This window comes from Mesoplodon bidens (genome assembly GCF_964165515.1).
Source record: "Mesoplodon bidens genome assembly, chromosome: 12".
In the NCBI taxonomy this organism is placed as follows: domain Eukaryota; kingdom Metazoa; phylum Chordata; class Mammalia; order Artiodactyla; family Ziphiidae; genus Mesoplodon; species Mesoplodon bidens.
Window position 1 is genome coordinate 88,707,938 of NC_138168.1, and position 16,778 is coordinate 88,724,715.

The following is a 16,778-nucleotide window of genomic DNA, read 5'->3' on the forward strand; positions in this document are numbered from 1 at the left end:
CCCTTGAGAAGGTTGGTATTAAATATATACTTCATAAACTTTTACTATGAATAAAGCAACTTTTACAACTATTGAAGGAATATAAAGTAAAACATATCTGTATATACCTCCATTTAGGATTCATTTTCCAAGCTGCACTTCCCAAAGGGCATGAATATTCGAATCTGAGTGCTTACTTCCTTAGTTGGCTGGGTAGTTCATGAGCAGTCTGGAGACAGACCTCCTGCTTGGGGAATTGTAGGACATTTGATTCACCTGGACTTACAGTAAGCACTCAGAAATGTGGTTGGGTTGTTATCAGTTACTCACACCCAGGCCCAGGCAGGCACATGGCTAGAAACTCCAGAATTCTGGGAGACAACTGGAGGGTATGAAAACCTCCTAATGTAAAAAGGTTTCTCTGAGGTCTTGTTGGGCTCCTCACTTAATTATAAGGTGATAATTGGAAGCTGGGTACCTTCATAAGGACATGAAAATCAGGGAAATTTGCACCTCTTACTGGGAACACTGAATCCTTTGCTCCGTAGGTGTGTTATATCCACAGTCTGTCTGTTGACATCTTTCCATCCATGATATCATCATCACTCCTGTCACCTTGCAGGTAGAAAGTCAGGTCATGGATACTCTAGATAGTAGAGGACCCAGGCTAGAGCAAATCTATATCTGAACAGCTGCCAAAATGCCATCTCTTTTCTCCGTTCTGGAAATTTTGTTCCTATTCCTTTCCGTGCTTGATACTATTGCAAAGATCTGGACAAGAGGTCATGCAAGCATTATTGAGAGTGAAGTATATAGAAGTGGTATATCTCTGGTCCCAGAAGAAGCAGAGGAGAGTTTGGGATATTTTAATTCTGAGGGGTCAATGGTCTGTTTAGGTTCAGCTCAGTGTGTGTCTTCCCCATTTTTTCTTGATGGCACCAACATTCTACCTGACATGCAGGCTCCAGGAGACATCCATAGAATCATATTTTACCCCTTACTCTCATATTTGCCAGGTCCTGAAGAGACATATCTCACAATAATATATTAATGTGCAATACCTATTAGATTTCTGTTGGAAATTCAGATGTTAATCTCCTTTCAACTGTTTCTTTCCCATTTTATTCTTTTATATATAGATACATATTTTTTTCAGCATACATACCATGGACTTTTTGAATCCCTTTTCAGTATTGCCTTTGTGCCAAATGGTAAAAAATTAACCTAAGAACCCCCCCCCAAAAGTACTAAAATGCTCCCAATGTAGATTATTAATGATTTTAATCTGTTAATATTTAAAGGTCAATGATTTTAACCTCATTACTACTAGATTAAAGACGTGACAACATACCTCAGGTTGTTACATGAGTTGGCTAATAAAATATTCCTGAAGTTCTGAAGAACTTGCTTCTTCTAAGTTAGTGACAGCTTCACGGTTGGCCCAGCCATGCTTTGCCTCATTTTTGTTTTCACCTAGCATTTTTTCTCTCTCCTTTCAGGTAGAAATTGAGAAGCTGGATTACCATCATTATCTGCCTCTGTTTTTTGATGGGCTCTGTGAAATGACATTTCCCTACGAATTTTTTGCTCGGCAAGGAATCCACGACATGCTGAAACACGGGGGGAACAAGATTCTTCCTGTCATTCCACAGCTCATTATCCCGATAAAAAGTAAGTGAACAGGTAAAAAAGCATCACTCAGTTTATATGGTGCCACTTTTTGACAACTTGATAATTAAGCAATAAAACACAACAGACTGAGGCTATCCCCAGGTTTTGCAATAATTTTTATAAATTGCCTTATGGGGCCAAACGTCCCAAATCTCCTAATATATCCCATCATTGATACTGCAGTGCAGCTTAGCGACATAAATAAACTAAATTGCATGGGGTTTACACTAACTTAAAATGTTTCATAATAAAGACATAAGCATTAACATTAATTTGTACATTCAGAAGTAAAGTGTATAATATACAATACAAACACAATTATATTTAGTATCTTTTATGCAGCAGAATTCATAATTTTAAGAAAAAAATCTGGAATGGAGAAAAGATCAATGTTATTAAATACTTGAACTTTTTTGTCTACAGTGGATTATCTGGGGGGGTCTCTCGAGTAATCCTGTCACTGGCTTTACCTGTTTGTCTATAAAATGAGATTGTGCTTCCTTTTTGTGGCCAATTTATTCTGGCCTGAGTCCCTACAGACTAGTTGTCTGAGAGCACCCCTTTAAAAGTGTTTCTGAGAAAAACAAATACTGTATGCTAACACATATATATGAAATCTAAAAAACAAACAAATAAAAATGGTTCTGAAGAACCTAGGGGCAGGACAAGAATAAAGACACAGACGTAGAGAATGGACTTGAGGACATGGGGAGGGGGAAGGGTAAGCTGGGACGAAGTGAGAGAGTGGCATGGACATATATACACTACCAAATGTAAAATAGATAGCTAGTGGGAAGCAGCTGCATAGCACAGGGAGATCAGCTCGGTGCTTTGTGACCACCTGGACCACTGCCAGGATGATTGACGGTACACCTGCCTAGTCTCCTAGGATACAGGGGAACCCCATCCTCACTGTCTCAGAGGTAGTCTTGCCATATGGTTTGGCCAAAACAAGAACAAAATAGTTCAACATTGGGTCATTTCCCACAGTCTGGATTACTTAATCTGATCCGTGGTCACTAGTTTATTGATTTGAATTAAGTGTCATTAGAGTTCTAGATTTTTGGCAGTTCTTCCGTCACTATGTAAATTGAGTCAACTTTAAAATGTTCTCTCATGTCTTTGAGATTTCTGTAAGAGATATGTAACTGACCGCTTCCAATTTCCACCAAGACGTAGAAAGTGAAACCAAACAAGAGGACAGTGATACCTGCTGTGAAAAGCAATGTGGAAAGAAAAATGACTCTTCAAAAGCGACTTTATTAAAAACCAATTTTCCTTTCCCCTCATGCATCAGCTGAGTGAAGGGCTAATCTTTAAAGGCCTTCAGGAAGGATATATAATACTGAGTTATATTAAAACCTTTTCCAAATGTGATTTATTCTTTCTAACAAGTCATAATTTTTGAATATGTTAAATTCTAGTAAAAATGCTACATTTTCTAAAGATGATGCACAAGTTTTATTGATAAACAAAAAAGCCCAGAACATTCTCCCCAGGAACTATCTGGAGAGTACATTATCCTTTTCTCCTGCACCCACCAGAACAGCAGCAATACTGGAAGTCTGTTCTTTTCTTTACAAAAAACTGTTCATTTGGGGATCCCTGCCTTCTCAGGAGTCTCTCCCTCATAGCCACACTGAAAACACGGAAGGCCAGAAAGAGAATTTCTAAGACATGTTTTGATTATACCTCTTTACAATTAAAACAGTCCACATTAGAGTACTGTAGGCCAAGGTGGATTGATTTTCAATTTTATTTGATTTAAGTATTTGGAAGATACTTAAATGAGTTAAGAGAGAAGTGATATGTTCTAAGGACACATCCTCGAGGTCATTTGCTGATGAGTGAAAACATTCAGAATTCAGTAAACATGATCTGTCAAGGAATAGTAACTATGTATGAATTTGATCATTTACAGTTCCAGAAGCAATGAAAGTTTCTCTTGGTAGATATCCTAGTTTGCCTTCCTGGGCTTCTGCTATTATATACTGATCCTGAATCTAACTCAGCTTGCTTCTTCTCGCTCTGTCTACATCACTGAAAGCCAAACTTTACTCAGCAAAGAATAGTGATTAACTATGCAAGATAATGCACGGTTCCAGCACAGTGTGAAAAGTATTACATACATAAACTACATTTTTCAGGTGGAATTCTGGAAGGGAGCTAGTTGATCCAGAAGCGGGCTGATACACATAATTGGCATAACATATAACAGCTGTGTGTACCTTATTTTCAGAAGGTACTATTAGTAAAATTTTGGCTTATTCCAGGGGCAAAAGTTAACCTCACCATCACCAGCTAGCAGTTCTTTAACATCTTTTCTTGAATTCTAATTCATCGATAATTAATATCTCTGAAGGCAAAGCAAAATATATAAACTCCCTGTGGAGCTGTGAATGGGATTACCTGCCTATCTATTTCTGGAATCTGGGGTTTATTTCAACTAAATGAAAGGTTGATAATACTAGAATGATAAATGGACACATTCAGTGGCTCTACGATTTCTAACATAAAAAGAGATAAGAAGACCCTTTACTTTCTGTTTCTCTCCTTGGCTCAAGACCCCAAGTGGGGTCATCGAGTAATAACGGGAACAGTGCACATTTAACACATTGTTCCATTTCTGTTGCTTTATGGCATCACTACAGGTCCTCCTCTTCCTTCCCACTTTCTTATTTCCACCTTCTTGAGTTATTCTGGGTCAGAAACTACAAAAAAATCCCAGTATAAAGTAGTCAGCGTTGGCAATGGAGTATTGATTGCTGAGAGCAACAGCAAAGCGTTGTAGGTGAGGATGAGATGAGAGGGACCACCTGAGCAATCCAAACTGTGGATTTTAGACTTCGGTCCACTCCATCCAGTGAGGAGAACAAAAGTCCATCAAAACCCAGCAGAGCAATCCCAGGAAGAAGTCCCTGGAAGCTTTGCCTATCGAAAGCAGAAGGGGATTCCCATAGCAGCCAGGAGGGTAGGAGGTGCCAAGAGTGACCTGCAGACTCTGGGTTTAGAGCTCTCTTTCCTCCATAAAAGCAAGAACAATAACAATAACCCAGCCACACGGGGCCATTCAAAACAAGTTGCTACACACAGGGAAGAGAATATCATGAATAGTCAGAGGAAAACTGTACCTCAACAACATTTTGCATAGGATCCAGAAGAAACTTGTAGAAACGTGTTTGACATCCTCAGGATTCAGGAAGATACAGCCTCTATGAAACAGAAGCAGAAATTTACAAGAGGAGACCAGACTCACATGAAAATAAGCCAGTGCTGACTGAGAAAAGGGAAACTAAAAATGTCAGAGCAGGATTAATGTCCCCCCAGAGGCACAGAGGACAGTCAACTGCACAAAATGGAACTGTAAATGTGGCCCACCACCTTAAGAATCTCCCTCAGAAAAGACAAGAATAAAAAAGGAGGTGAGGAAGGACTATAAAATGGAGAACATAGGACACAAGCAGGAGCTAAAAGTTATAGGGGTTCCCAAAAGGAATCATCAAAACAACAGGAATAGAAATGATGGTAATGGCAGAAGGAATTGAAAGAAATTTTCAGAGATGAAAAATATCCCTTATTTTGCAGGTAGAAAATGCTCATTACAAGGAAAAACATCTGGACAGGGAAAAAAATGGTACACACCAAGAAATAAAAATAACTGGGGCTAAGACATTTTTCTTAAGAGTAAATTCCAGACAGCAATGAGAAATGGAGGAGAATCACCTTATGTGCATTTCATCCCTGTCTTATGAGTAGCAAGACATGATGTAATAAACTGAATGAAAATTGGTTTAAAAAAAGAAGAAGGAGAAGGAGGAGAAGAAAGAGAAGGAGAAGAAGAAGAAAAGAGCCACAGACTCAGTGAGCATAATGCCCACCTGCCCTTCATACAAAGGGTTACTGTGGATGTGCTCCAACTCTCAAGGAGTAAAGCCAAGATAAGAACCCCAAATGAGGATGTCATAGTTTGAAAAGCAAGTGGCATTAAGAGCCACTAAATCTAGAGTTAAGTGTAAATAGTTGATGGAAAAGAGTTTCAAAACTGCAAGAAATGTCAAAGAATCATTTTGCAGCAATGTGGCAAAAATAATTCAGAGAAATTGGGTATAAACCTTCAAAGTCAATGGAGAAGATAAAAGTATTTAAAATAGAGTCTATATTTTAAAAGAATGAAATTGAATAGGCAGCAAGGAAGTGCTGAGCCAAAAGCTCAAAATAAGGTGAAAATGTGAAATCAAATATATCAACTGTGAAAATTAACTTTCAAATTGGTTTGTGAAAAACAAAATCTGAATATAAACTCTCTCTATATATATAAAAACAAAATAATACTTAAACATTTAAAAAATAAAAGCTATATTGGGGAAAATGAAGAAAAAGAAGACAGGAGTAGTTATTCAATTTTAGAAAAGTAGAATTTAATGAAAAGAAGTTTTATGTGTGTAAAGAGGATCAATTTATATTGATAAAAATGTTCACAATAAAGATGTTATTGTCATGACCCTTTGTGCAGTGCAAACCATGACATCATGTTTTAGAACAACAATCAGCTGCTACACTGATATTTTTTGCCTCTAGAAGAAGAGTAAACCTCTTGATTGAGAGACAATAAGATGCTGGTCCTTCCTCCACTGCCTGACCTTGGGGCCTAAAATCTACATATAGTGTTTACCAACCCAAGGCGACAGCCTGCTGTCTAAAGCACCAATTCCCAAACTTCACTGTGCACACAAATCATCTCCAGACCCCAGTAAAATGTAGGTTCCACATCAGTAGATAGGAAGTGACCTGAGATGCTGCATTTCTAAGAAGCCCCCAGTTAATGCTGCTGCTGCGAGGTCAAGACAAGGGTGACCAGGCCAAGATTAGGCTGGGACTCCTCAAACCCTCCCACAAGATCCTGGGCATGAGAGCAAGGTGGGGAATGAGCTGGTAGAAAATAGATGAATGATCATTTCTCTTATATGTAATAAACCCAAAGACACTGCTTCATTCATAATGTGACTAATTAGAGAAAGGTAAGGTTCAGTTTTTAGGCCTTAAAAGTAACCATTAATAGATTAAAATAGGTGGTATATCAGATGAAGTACTAGGGAAAGAGAACTGAAACACTGTCAATAAGGAAACAACTTAAAAAAAAAAGACAAGGGAGATTGCAAAAAAAAAAAAAGAAAACTAATGAGATGACAAAAGGAAAACTAAATTATCTGTGATGATCACAAATAAATGGGAGAAATAATCACTAATCACAAGAAAAAAGCTTTGGTGTGGAAACTTCTTTGAGAGGTTGTTCCCACTGATCGTTCCCAACAATATGGTTCTGATGAGAGCTGCCAGTCACTGAGAAATGGTAAGAATCTGGCTCTCTTACCCAAACTTGCCTTCTTTCCCACTCCACCCTTCCAAAATAGTTGTATACAGTTTTGGATAAATCAATAATCAGTTGTTACACTATTGTGATGACATAAATACTGTTCACTGCAAATCACACAATTACTATGATTGCATTTCTTTCTTAGGCAACTTGTTTTTCTTAGCATTGAAAATTGCCTCTCATTTTATTTGCTTGTTTCGTATATACTTACCATTTCTTTTCAAATATTTCAGGATCTAGCAAATGAATATTATTTTCCAGATGTTCAGAGCATCGGACAACTCATCAATTTTCTTTCTGTTCCTGGAGATACCCCTTGCACCCTCCATCTTTCTGCTACTTCTCCTTACTCATCTTTCATGTTTGACCTCTTTTTCTCCTTTGCTGTTTGTCCTATTTTCCTCATTTTTAAAGTGCACATCTTCCAGTAGTTTCTTGTAAGTACATGAAAGGTATATTTTTCAGGCCTTGCTTATCTGAAAATTCTACCATCACACTGTTTATTAGTTTGGCTCCACTGAAAATCATTTTCATCCAGAATTTTGAGGTCATGTCTCTGCTGCCTCCGAGGTTCTTACATTGCTTAGAAACTCTTGATGCCAGTTGAGTTTCCAGCCATTTGCCTGTGGCTTGTTTCCCCCAGTCTCTGAAAGCTTTCTGGTTCTTCTTTATCACTGGTAATATGAAATTTCATGTTGATATGCTTTGATGTGGCTGTGTTTTCATTCATTGTCCTGGAAAATTTCAATTTAGAGACATATGTCTTCCAGCACTAGAAACTTTTCATGTATTATTCCTTTAATAATGTTCTCCCTCTATTTTCTCTTACTTCTCTGTCAGTAATTCCTGCTACAAATATATTGCACCTTGTGGGCTGTTTCTCGAATTTCTTTATCCTTTTGCTCATATTATCCAACTCTGTCTCAGTTCTACTTCCTGGGAAATTTCCTTGACATTATCTTCCAAAAATATGATTGAATAATTTGTTAATTATCATAATTTTATTTTAATTTCATTGTTCTTTTAAAATAGTATTTTGTTCCCTTCTTTTATGAACACATTATGCTCATTCTCTTATCTCTCCATGAATATTTACTATAGATTTGTAGGATTTGGGTGTTTGTGTATTTGCTTTTTGCTTTCTGACTCATTATATCCTTCCTTCCCTCATTCAGTAACAATTACCTTCCTCTTTACTAGATTTTAAGACTTTCCCAATCCTGCATATAGATCAACAGGATAGTGTACTAGTGTACTAGTTGTGAGCATAGACTATGGAATCAGACTGCTCACCTTCTAATCCTGGCTGCACTGTTTATTTGCCACATGATCTGAGGCAAGTTGCTTTACTCCATGTTACACTGCTGCCTGCTCTATAAAATGGGGATAATATTATGCATTTATATTTTCTCTCTAATTTATTGTCAGCCAGTGGTTTCTGTATTTTATGTTTAGTATTTTTTAAAAGTCTCACCTTATTTCTACTCAACTTTATGGTTTATAAATTTTTAATTTTTATTGAAGTATAGTTGATTTGCAATATTGTATTAGTTTCAGGTGTACAACATAATGATTCAATATTTTTATAGATTATACTCCATTTCAAGATGTTATAAAAGATTGGCTATACTCCCTGTGCTGTACATTATATCCTTGTAGCTTATTTATTTTATACATAGTAGTTTGTACCTCTTAATCAAATACCTCTATCTGGCCCCTCCCCCTTCACTCTCCCCATTGGTAGCCACTAGTTTGTCCTCTATATCTGTGAGTCTGTTTCTGTTTTGTTACATTCATTCTTTTGTTTTATTTTTTAGATTCCACTTATAAGTGATAATATACAGTATGTCTTTTGCTGACTTATTTCACTAAGCATAATACCATCTATGTCCATGTTGTTGCAAATGGCAGAATTTTATTCTTTTTATGGCTGAGTAATATTCCATTGTGTGTGTGTGTATATATATATATACTGTGTGTATATATATTGTATACACACATGTATATATATATATCACACCTTCTTCAAGGCAGTTGGTTTATCTGTTTTCCTTAAGTTTTTGGTTTGTTTTGCTTTTGTATCATTTTACATTAAAAGCATATTACTTTTATTTTTATTGTTTCTCTTTTGGTAATCACAGCACGTAAAGCTATGACTTTGCTTCTGTGTGCAAATTTGAATTAATTCCATTTATTTTTATATGTATGTTTCTCCTTGTCACTATATTATAGTTTGTATTTATAGTTTTGATGATTCATTTGAACAAAAGAATACATTAAAATTTACAAATATTTAGAGATTTTGTTTTCATGATTATTTTATTTATATTTATTGCTCTGTGGCAAAAGAATGTGGCTTCTCCTCTGTTTACATTTATTTGGGAATTTACTGAGGCTCTTAATAGGCTATAGGAATGCTCAGTTATTGTCATCATGGAGGCTGAAAAGAAAGTGAATCCTCTCTATGATATAGATCTTAATATATATTTATTCTATCATGTTCTTCAAATAATTTATATATTATTTTCTCTTTCACAATTTGTGAGGTCAAAGACAGAAAATTATGCTAAAGTTTTGCACTACAAAAACAAGGAAACCACCATATGTCTTGGAAGTTTTCAGTGGGCTAGGCACTTTCCTGGAATCATATTATTCAATCCAGCTACTATAATCCTCATTTCACAGGGGACAAAACTGAGGCATGTAAAATTTAAGAAAAACATCCATGTCATACAGTTGCCAAATGGTAGAATCAAGATTTGAATCATATCTGGATCTCCTGAGCTTCTTTTCTTTACAAAATTCAGGACTGCATCTATCACTGCAAATGACTTTTTTTAGGCACACATAGAATATTTACAAAAATTAACTATATCCTAGGCCATAAAACAAGTCTCAAAAAATATCGAAGCATGGAATTCATACAAAGTATGTTGTGCAACTAAGATGCAATTTATGTTAGAAATCAATTTTTTAAAGCAATGACTAAAACATTCCCATATATTTTGAAATTGACATATACTTTTACATACCCCATGGGTCAAATAAGAAATTCTAATGAAATTATAAAGTATTTTAACTGCACAATAATGAAAATATCACATAAATTACATATTAAAAACTTACCAAATATATTACATAAAAATATTACAAAAAATTACATTAAAATATTTATCACATATGACATGGTAAAGCAGTGTTTAGAAGAAAATATGTAGCCTTAAACATGGTATCAAAAAAAAAAGGGAAAAATAGTAAATGAAGTATCCATCTCAATAAATGACAGGAAGAACAGTAAAAGAAAGTCAAAGGAAGAATAAATTATTAGTATAAAAGCAAAATAAAATAAAAATAGAAAACAGCCATGAAAGTGAGAGCAGCAAAAGCCAAACGTTGTTTGGTTTCTTGAAGTGATTAATAAAATTGATAAACATTTGTAAAAGCTTATAAATAAAAAATGAGGGGCTTCCCTGGTGGCGCAGTGGTTGAGAGTCCGCCTGCCGATGCAGGGGACACGGGTTCGTGCCCCGGTCCGGGAAGATCCCACATGCCGCGGAGCGGCTGGGCCCGTGAGCCATGGCCGCTGAGCCTGTGCGTCCGGAGCCTGTGCTCCGCAAGGGGAGAGGCCACAACAGTGAGAGGCCCGCGTAACAAAAAAAAAAAAAAAAAAAAAAAAAAATGAAAAAAATGAAAGACAAAAATAACCAATATCAGAAATGGAAAAGGAAATGTTATACAGACCCTACAGACATTGATAGGATATCTTGATAGGATATTATAAACAACTTTATCCCTAAAACATTGAAATTTCAATGAAATGGCCAAATTTTTGGAATATATAATGTACAAAATTGACACCAGAGAAATAGAAAATAAGTTAAAGTACAAACAGTAGTATAATAAGTGAAGAAATTAAGTTAGTAATTAAAATTCCTCATACGGAGATAACTCAAGGCTCACATAGCCTCACTGGTTAGTTGTGCCAAAGACTTAAGGAAAAAATAATGTAAATCTTGCACAGATTTTCTCAGTCAATGAAAATAGGGAATATAGACTCCAACTCATTTTATGGTGCAACATAAACTTGATACCAACAAGGACATTACAAGAAATTACAAGAAGAAATCTTCCAGGTCAATCTCATTCATGAATATCAATGAAAAATTTCTGAACAAAATTACTAGCAAACTGAATCCATTGATATATAAAAATGATAATTTCTCATGACAAATTTCGTTTTATTTCAGGAAGATAATATTGGCTTAACATAAGAAAAATCAGTTAATGCCATTTACATTTGTGTATTAAGGAGTAAAAATCAGGTGATCATCTCAAATGATGGTAAAAAGCATTTGATAAAATTCAAACACCCATTTCTATTTTTAAAACAAACTAAGGATAGAAGGAGTTCTCTTAATATGATAAAAGGAATTTTTTTTCAATCAGAGCAGGCTAGGTTATATTGAAAGAACAACCAATCTCCAAAATCAAAAGCTTAAAACAATAGTGACTTTAAAAAGTTCTGTTTCTCATATCTGCTACACACCTATTGCAGGTTAATGGGGGAGGTGGGGTGTCCTGTTAACTATAGTTGCTTAGGGGGCAGAATGTATAATCCTACCATGGACATTATGACTAATATATCATAGAGTCTCTGGATTCTGTTATATTCTTTTGAAGAGTATCAGTTCTAATTCTAATGGATAGTTAACCTGCTAAACACAAACTCTAAACTTTGTCTCCCCTGTGGTGAACAGGAGGCTAAGTTCTTTCATCTTCAGTTCTTTCACCTTCCAGCCTCTGCTTATCATCTGGGCCTACTGAGATCTCTCTCATGTGTGTAATCCTTAGAGATCAGCTAAGGTAGAGTTTTATTGCAGGTTTTTTGTTTACCTCATCTGTGGGTCTCTACCTTCCAGGATCCCCCCCTCTAATTTTTTACATACTCTGCCAGCCCAAAACTCTGTTCTCTGATACCTCAATTAAATATACCTTCTACTTCCTTCTGCCTCAGGACACACACCTTAGTTTTTGGAGGCAAAACATTTTCAACTCCAAATCTTACCTAGTACACTTCCATCTTGCAAGGACAGATTCCCATCCAGCTTCTGCCTACTTTCCATTCTTTGGCATGGCATTCAAAGATTCCCATTAAATATCTGGCGCAAATTATGTTTCTGACTTAATATCTTACTATTTCCCCTCATGCACCCAATGCTCTAGCCAAACCGATTGTGCTATAGAACTTGTCTTGCCCTTTTCTATCTTTGCTCTTCAGGGCATACCCATTCTCACACATCCTCAAATGCCTAAACGTTAAGGAACCTTCAAAACCCACTTCCAATAGGAATTGTCCTGGAGAGCCTCTTCTGATTGCCGTCTCCCTCCCTACCCTCAACTTCAGTCCTCTCCCCACTCTGCCTTCCTATTCCCACAGAACTTTGAATTTTTCTCTCTTACATCACTTAGAATATAATGTTAGAAAGTGATATGTCCCCACAGCATCTAATGTACTGGCTATCACACATTAGATGCATCAAAATATTTGCATAATTTATTTAATCAGGTACATAGCTGCTATCCATACTGAAATTTGTATAGGTGTCATGATCAAAAGTGTGAAGTGGCCATTTAGGCTTGCCACTGGACTGCATGTTATATAAAAACTACCTTGTAAGAATCTCTAATATGAAACAGCAAATAAAGCGTATAATGATATAATGTTTTACATTTATTGGAGAAATTATTTAAGTAGTGAAAGTAATTGTTTATTCATCTACATTCTCTCGTGTGACTCTTTTTGTTTATGAGCAGTAACATACATTTGTGAGATGGCCTACTAGGAGGCAAGGTGACCTGGCTAAAGAATTTCAGAAATAAATATCACTGATCTACAAATAGGTCATAAAACAGTGGCCTCATTAGGAGAGCTCTAATGAGTTGAGGTCACCCAGCTATAAAGGACAAACATGCACAGACACAGCTGAAGCAATTTAAACAATAGCATTTACAAAAGCAAAATGGTATTTTTAAAGAATTCCCAGTGGAAAAAAATATACCAAGTAAGAATAAAATATGAGAATCTGTATCACGATATAAAAATTGTTTTGAGAATTCTATTTAATTAGAAGGGAACAAGTCCAATTGAACTGCATTTTTCTTTATGATCTGATAATTTTACTTATATCACTTGAAATTTTCCAGGTAAATTATTTTAAAGGTGTTAAAAAGTAATAATTTTTAATTTAAGAAGAAAACATATTATTTGTTCTAAAAATATGGAAAAAATTCGTATATTACTTAGGATTATTTTGGTTACAAGACAGAAAAACAAAACTAATTCAAAGCTTCATAAAGAATTAGGTTTGCTTAATAATTCACATAACTGAACAATCCAGGGCCTCATTTCAGGCTTGATTTAATCTGGTGGCTTGCCAATGTCACTCTTGTTCTGTTTTATGCATGGTCATCTTAAAGCTGGCTCCATTTTTGGCCTCAGGATGCTCCAATCCTGGAACCACATACTTACTTATTTATACCTGTAGAAAAGCACAAGTGCCATTGTCCTTTAATTTCCAGAAAAAATAAAAATCAGAGGTGCACTGTGATTGTACCACATGTACCAGCTTAGAACTATGGCCAAGGGGGATGGAACGCACTGACTCAATTAACCCAGATCATGTAACCTACCCATAGTACACGTTAGTGGAAGTGAAAAGAGGTAGCTTCTCAAAACACAGTGAATTCCATAGCAGAGACATTTACTGCACACCAAACATCTATCACCTCCTTAGCATTTCTCAGTTATGCAGTTATGCAGACCACGGGACTAACTCTGCCGACGGGCTGTGAATGGAAGAAACGAGATGTGCATTCCCTTCAAACCAAGCATTTCAGAGCCAGTGCACAGTCCTCTCTCCTCCTCACCCCCATGTTGACATGAACTGGGTATCTACTATGAATGAGAAATGGTCCTTTTCTGTGTGAAGCCACTTAGATTTTAGGCTTAGTCTATTACTACAGCAAACTTAACCCCTCCTGACCAATTGATATTCCCAAATGAGAATTCATAGCTATTGAGGTCAATGGAATCTGGAATCTTAAAGCTTGAAACATCCATTTTCTGAGGAAGCTTCAGTAGGTGGTGCTAAAGACCATGTTTCTCTGTCCTCTCTGAGGATTAGTGTGGCCACTGGAGAAGCCACGGACCTGGTTTCTGGGTTCTAGTGCTGGCTCTACTATTTTGTATAAGTTAGTCTATCTCCTTGAGTTGGGGAGGTCAGTCCTCATCTCCAAAGCAAGGGAATTAATACATACCCCAGATAGTTGCTGTGATCATTAAGTGAGGTCGCGTAGAGATGCCCAGGTCAGGTGATAAGCAGGTTCTTAATAAGTGTCCTGTTGAATGTGAGCAGTCCTCGCCAGGTGGGGCTGTACAATCCAGCTACCTGACGGAGGCTGCTCTTCCTCCTTTCCTCTCTGTCCATTTCTCTCACACTCAATCTGTCAATTGCCTACTACCTTTAATTCCCTAGTAAAGAAAGTCATAATGTAAAAACTGCTGTCCCTCTACATGATGGCGTATACATAAATAATGTGTCAGTGGATGCAAGATGATAGCAATCTGAGTCAGAGACTAGACGTTCTCAGAAGTATTTAAACAGTTACCTGGTCACTTGCCAGAGGAAAAATTCCTTCTGGACCTGTGAGGGTGAATAAAAATCAGGCCTATCCCTGTATGAATAGGGAAAATGACTCAGAGAGATCCAAAATAAAAATGATGAGAATGGAGATTATAGCTGTCCATGCCAGAAAAACACAATAGAATAAAAGAGAGAAAGAGCTAACAATAGCATTGTTGCATTTTCAAACTGAGTTCACCACATATTGGCTGTCCCTTTCCCATTCTCAAATAAAGAAACAAATTCTATCATTCTTCCTGTATACTGTGGTAATTCAGAACAAGGGCTCTGAAGTCAGACTATCTGGTCAAAATTCTAACTCTGCCACATACCAGCTATCAGACAAGTTAATCACTTTGGGGCTCAATTTATAAAACTGAGATGAGAATGGCACCCAACTTATGGTTAGTATAGTGATTAAATGAGATAATACATTTCAAGCTCTTAGCAGAGGATGTAGTGGGTGATAAATTTTATCATCATTATCATCATCATCACCATCATCATCATTCTCTGTCTGGATTATGACAACAGATTTTGGACGCCCAGGCTAAAATCTCCTATTGTTAACTTCCTCCTTCCACATGAGAGCTGAACTCTAGTCAAGGAATAACACTACTGCAGAGTGTTGCTTGCTTTTCCAGAAGATGCCAGGAAACCCAGCTTCATCATGAAGACTTGTTCCCCAAGAACAAACCACTTAAGCTCAGGTCCCAACAGGTGTCTGTTTTGCTCAAAGTCCACCCTAGAACCTGTGTTCACTGTGCAGCACTCACCATTCCTCCTGAGCAGGCTCCAAGTCTGGCCCTGTTGTCCACTGGGATTTGGTGGGATGCTGGGAAGAAGTGGGGTCTAACCATAATGAGCACAGGCCTTGGGCTCATGCAAACCAGACCACAGCTGGTCATTAACTAGCTGTGTGGTTTTGGTAAATTAATTATTTCCTCTTTCCCAGGGGATTATAAAACCAACTGCCCAGGCATTATGTAAGGACTGACAGATCATACAGGTAGGAAGTTTAGCACAGTGCCAAATCAAGGTGATAATAATAGTAAATTATTATTTTTACCTCCTTGGTGTTCCTTCATGGCCGTGTCTTTACAGACTTCCCAACTTTGGGTCATCAAAAAATTGATAGATTTGGATTTTATAACTTTCATCCAAGTTACAATAAAAATGTTAGATGGAAACTGGACTAGGTCAAGTATGGACCACTGCAGTATTCCAGTAAGGACTCTGCAGGTCGATACCAAACCAACAAGGCATATTACTGAAATTCAGTTATTCACACAGTAAGGAAAAAAGAAAAAGCCTAACTCTTCAACCATTTCTGTATCTTGCCTACAAGAGAGTTCTTGCCAGATGCCTTGCAATATAGTCTGTTTGTGATCTCTTTTATGAGTAAACTTATTAGAATGCATGAGGTAAGCCTGGCCTGACATTCCAAAAAGCTCACTCTGGCTCCTAGAAATCACGCTGTTGTCCTAGGAGCTCTCAAATCACTTGCTTAAATAATCAGTCCTAGAATTTTACCAGATATTGATGTCAAGCTTAGCAGTGTGTAGTTTTTCAAATTCCTTCTTTGGGGAGGAAAGGGCAGCTTCTTTTTGGAAAGTGATGTATTTACCCATCTTCTATTTTGTAGCACAGCTCTCAACTTTCTTGTTTTGTGAAAAGGCTCTGTGTACTGTATCCTTCTTCATAGTCCACTACTTCTGTTATCTTAAAGCTGGAGCAAACTTAGACACCTTTTCTCAACCAGAGGAAGAAACATAGCCGTAATTTTTAGAAGCAGTGCCTGCTTGTCACAGTACATTGTCACTTGGTTTTACTCTGAGAATGGCACCAAGGCTGGCTAACTGCTTCCTTTGCTCATCATTCCATCTGTCACCCAGCTCCTTCAAGCTGAACTGAGCCAGTAGTGTAGGGACAGGGGAGCAGGGTGCTCTAAAGAGACAAATCCTCCTCTGCTTTCTGACAAAGCAGGGTACTGATAAGTTTACTCTCAGTTACTCTTAGAGGCTTCAGTATGTATGAGAGCAAAAACAGGCCCAACCTTGGTTGCAACAAGA

General features: G+C 37.0%; 1 protein-coding gene across 1 annotated transcript in view; it reads left to right on the forward strand.

Moving 5' to 3' along the window:
• Window positions 1-16,778, forward strand: part of PACRG (parkin coregulated) — a 544,435-nt gene that overhangs the window by 298,690 nt on the left and 228,967 nt on the right. The window contains exon 3 of the mRNA XM_081250477.1: window positions 1,479-1,650. Coding sequence (XP_081106603.1) covers window positions 1,479-1,650 — 172 coding nt within the window. The remainder of the gene's footprint in view (window positions 1-1,478; window positions 1,651-16,778) is intronic.